This window comes from Neophocaena asiaeorientalis, unplaced genomic scaffold, assembly GCF_003031525.2.
Source record: "Neophocaena asiaeorientalis asiaeorientalis breed wild unplaced genomic scaffold, Neophocaena_asiaeorientalis_V1.1 scaffold132, whole genome shotgun sequence".
In the NCBI taxonomy this organism is placed as follows: Eukaryota; Metazoa; Chordata; class Mammalia; order Artiodactyla; family Phocoenidae; genus Neophocaena; species Neophocaena asiaeorientalis.
In genome coordinates, this window is record NW_020173393.1 from 2,967,836 (window position 1) to 2,972,169 (window position 4,334).

At 59.8% G+C, this 4,334-nt stretch overlaps 1 protein-coding gene across 1 annotated transcript in view; it reads left to right on the forward strand.

Annotated features, from left to right (window-relative positions):
• The window catches only part of JPH2 (junctophilin 2), a 62,039-nt gene extending 59,135 nt beyond the window's left edge, over nucleotides 1-2,904 (forward strand). Inside the window, 3 exon segments of the mRNA XM_024746807.1 lie at nucleotides 1-123; nucleotides 777-870; nucleotides 2,251-2,904. Coding sequence (XP_024602575.1) covers nucleotides 1-123; nucleotides 777-857 — 204 coding nt within the window. The 3' untranslated portion in view covers nucleotides 858-870; nucleotides 2,251-2,904.
• The last annotated feature ends 1,430 nt before the right edge of the window (nucleotides 2,905-4,334 follow it).

Sequence of the window (4,334 nt, forward strand, 5' to 3'; positions counted from 1 at the left end):
ATCGTCCCCAAGGCCGAGCCCAAGGCCAAGGCCCGCAAGACGGAGGCCCGGCTGACCAAGGCCGGGGCCAAGAAGAAGGCTCGGAAGGAGGCGGCGACAGCAGCGGAGGTGGAGGTGGAGGAGGTGAGGCTGTCGGTGGGAAGTCGGGTTCCCCAGGCGTGGGGGAGCTGGGGGTGGGATTCGGGGGCAGATGGCCAGGTGGCGAGGGTGATGGCGCAGGACAGGGCAGGGGGGATGTGGCCTTAGTTAAGTGCAGCCTGATCCACGGTTATGCAACACAGCCCCCCACCTTGGGGCAGGGGGCTGGCCTTTGTGCCCACTGTCTGGGCAGTTCTTTGGAGAAGGAGGTGGCTGGGAGTCCTAAGCGGCTGGGGTGGGATGCCCCTGTCCATCAGGCTCCCAGCCTCAGCTGCAAGGTGTAGCAGCAAGGGGCCCAGTGGGGGGTCTGGGGCCTGGACCTCTGGGCTTGCTATATAGGAGGCTGGGAGCTAGGAACTGCAGCGCCAAAGACTGAAGCTGGGCTCTGAGGGACTGACAGCTGTGGCCCCAGAGGAATTAGCAGTGGGGAAGGCCGTGTTCTTGGGTTCCAGGCCCAGTTCTGCCCACTGTGTGCTCTGGGATACGTTCTTGCCCCTCTCAGGACCCTGAGCAGTTTGGTTATTTCCAAGAATCCTTCCAGCACTGATGGTGTGTCCCGGTGCTGGGCACAGCAGTGAGCAAGAGGGTGGGGGTGTGCTCTCCCGGGGACTCAGGCAGCCTCTCTCCACTGTTCCCAGGTCCCCAACACCGTCCTCATCTGCATGGTGATTCTGCTTAACATTGGCCTGGCCATCCTCTTCGTTCACCTCCTGACCTGACCTCATCCACCAGGTGCGGCTGGGAGGAGGGGATGGGAGCCCCTGGGGGAGGAGAGTAAGGGCCAGCTGCCTGCCTAGCGGACCATCCAGCAGAGGCAGGGACCTAGAGTGTGGATTTGAGAGATCATCTCTTCCCAGTACACAATACACACACACACACGTACACCCCCTCATTAGCTCAACGTTCGCAGAGCACTGGATCTCTGTCAGGTGAGCACTGGGGGCTTCATTCATTCATTCATTCACTAACACATCAGTAATTTAAGCACAGTTTACTGAGCACCTGCTCGCTGGGATCTAAGGATTCAGCAGGGACTCACTCCTGCCCTAAGAAAGGGGGTGAACATGAGAGTAAACCTTTAACTTACAGCTCATTATGTAAAAGTGTTGCAGTTTAAAGGTCAAGCAAAACCGTTCTTGACTCCATCCCCCCAGACCCCCGCAGGTCTAGACCGAGGCCACCTGGCATGGCCGGGTCCTCTTCTCTCTGTCCTCCAATTCTCTCTTGCTCCCACCCTCTACTTGCCCACCCCCCGCCCCCGCTCTCAGTCCTCTCTTCCTGAGACCCTGCTGTCAGTCAGTTGGTTCCATCAATTGGTTTTCTCCCTGTGATGGAGCTCAGGGGCTGGGTAAGATCCGGGGGGAAAAGGAAGTGGGCTGGGCTGGGGTGAAGGAAAAAGGCCCTGGTTGGTCTCAGGGTGAAATATCTACAAGGCAAATAAAATCTTTCTCCTGCCGGGACCTGCCTTTACACTATAATTCCGGTGCTTGGTGATGCTAACAGTTTCTGCCTCTTGCCCTCCCCCGCTCCACCAGAGACCCCCTCCCTTGATCCTAGCTTAGTGTGGGCTGGAGGTTCCTACTCAGTCCCAGAGGAGGAGAAGGAATCCTTGTCCTGTCACCGGGTAAATAGCCAATGACAATATTAGCCTGGTAGGTGCTGGCGTGCGGGTGGATGCTGAGCTAGGCAGGGTCCATGTCTCATAGGGGATCTGGGAATGATTGCGGTGGGGACTGCCAACTTCCTGACCTGAAGGATGGAGAGGGGTGAGCCAGATGGCAGTGGGGGAGGAGGAAGAAAGGGAAGAGTATCCCAGGTAAAGGGAACAGGCAGAGAGAGCAAATAGGCAGAGGCAGCATCCAGCGGGGGGCCTTGCAAGGGCCAGGGGAGGCCTCCGGGACTTGTATCTGGTCCCACTGAGTCAGAGCCAAGGGGCAAGGCTGCCCCGGGGGCTTGGGGAGGCGGGGCTGGTGGTGGCGATGGAGATGTTGCCCCAGAGAGCAGCAGGCCTGAGGCTTGAACCCTGCCTGGAGCCTGGCTCAGCCTCAGCCTCCCTGCCCTTCTCCCCGCTCCCTCCTTCCCTCGCCTGACCCTCTTGCTGTATCTTTGCAGAGCCAGGAGTTCCTGCTGAGGACGCGTGGACCCATCTTTTTGCAGTGCCCCGCAGGGCAGCCGAGGAGGACTGGACTCTGGACCTGGATGCCGGGGGTCCAGCTCGCATCCACACCACAGACATTTAAGGAGGTTTCCCGTGGCGCCCATGCCCGACACAGGCAGTGCCCAGAGGGAGAGAAAGGGCCGGGCACCCTCCGGGAGCTCTCTGCCCAGTGGCAGGGAAAGCCCTGAAGGCAGAGCCTTGGTCTTGAGCACCCTGATCTGCTCCGTCCCCCATCCTCATCTACTCCCTCGCCTCACCCCTGGATCACCCCCTCCCGGGGCTTTTCTGTGTTTTGGGAGAAGTCACCAAACCAGGATGTTAAAATCCCAGTCGCCTTCTTTCTACCCTCCCTTGCTTTCTTTCCTCCTCTGGCTGCTGGGCTGAAGCCTTTCGGGCAAGTGGAGGGAGTGACAAGATCCTTGCGGTGGGCCAGCGAGGGAGACGCTCCGGCAGCCCAGTGGCCCTTCCCATGGCAGTCCGGACCCCGCCCACACTCTGTCCCTTGCTTACAGATGTTCTGGGTGAGAGTGGAGGAAACGGACATGTTCCATTTGAATATCCCAGGGTACAGTGCCTCTGTCTCCTCCCACTGGTCCAGTAGAAGAGGGAGAGACGGAGGAATTGGGGCCTTTGGCTGGGAAGCCACTGAGCAGGTGGCCGGGGGTGGGGGTGGGGAGAAGGGCTAAGGGGTGGTGAGGATGGCCCTGTCTCTGAGTGCACCTGAGCCTGGGGCTGGCATTGCATGTGGGGCTTCCAGGATGCTGAGGGGGGAGAAGGGGTCGCCCTGCAGGAGCCGTGGGGCTGGTGCAAAGCTCCGGGGATGCCCCGTGAATTCATTTGTCCGCTTCCGCTCCCAGGGGCCACCGCAGGCTCGGGGAAGCGTGAGCATGGAAGCCCAGGCAGATTTCACTGGGGCTGACTCTCGGGCAGGTGTGAAGACAGGTGCTTGTCAGCCAGCGTTTCCCAGGGAGAGGGGAGCAAGTCTGGGCCTCCCACTGGGCACAGTCTGTGATAATAAGCCCCTCGGCTTGCTTGGCAGAAGATGGTATTTGCATGTAGCCCGTTAACAGATGTTTTGTACCACGCTGATCCTTCTGGGCCTTGGTGTTGGCTGCAGCTGGGGGGAGGCTGAGGGCTGTGGCCTCTGCCCCGGGGAGGATGGAGGGCAGGTCTTCCAGGCCCCTCCAAGCTGAGCGGGGGGGAAAGGATGGGGCCACGGCACCTAAGCAGAGCTAGAGGGGGCAGCTGCTCGTCTTTGTTTGTCTGCTCCCTGGGGGCTGGGGCGTTGTGGTCTGGCCTCTCTGGGGCAGCTCTTTGACCTGAAGTTTGCTTCTGTTGGGGTCGGCTTTCCCCTCCTCCCTCAATACTTGGGAACCTTCCCTCCAGCTTCACACTTGCTGTTTCAAGCACTGCTGGGGTCTCGAGGCGTGGTTGGAACCGTGGACTGCATTTCCGCGGAGAGGAGCCCGTGGGTTCGCCCATCCTCCAAGGGCTCTGCCTCTGTGTGTGGGCTTTTCTGGACAGCTAGGGAATGAGGGGGGTGGGCTGGGAGCACCGCTCAGGGCTGACAGCCTCCAGGCCTCGGCTCTGAGGTCACTGTCGAGGGTTTCTGGTCTGGCTCGGGGCCAGGGATAAGCCTTTGGCTGCCAGAGCTCCCTCCCGGGGCCTTGTTTGGGGGCTGGTGTTTGGGGTGAGGGTTCAGGAAGCTGCCGTCTGTGCCATAATAAACTTGCATCTGCTCACAGGCTCTGGCTGGGCTGCAGTGTCTGCTTGTGGGCTCAGGACGAGGGACTGGCTGAAGGAGAAGAGAGGCCCGGGACCCTGGGTCATGCTGGTCCAGGCCCTGTCTCTCTCTTACAGTTCCCATAATACCTCCTGAGGGGTGGCTGAAGGGCTTCAGTTCTGGAGGGATGCCCCAAAGGCCACAGACCTTCTAAGGCAGACCCTGGGTTTCTAAAGCAGACTTCCAGGAGATTCCCTAAGCAGCATATAGTAGAAGAAAGAGCCTGCCTTTTTTTTTTTTTTTTTTTTTTTAATC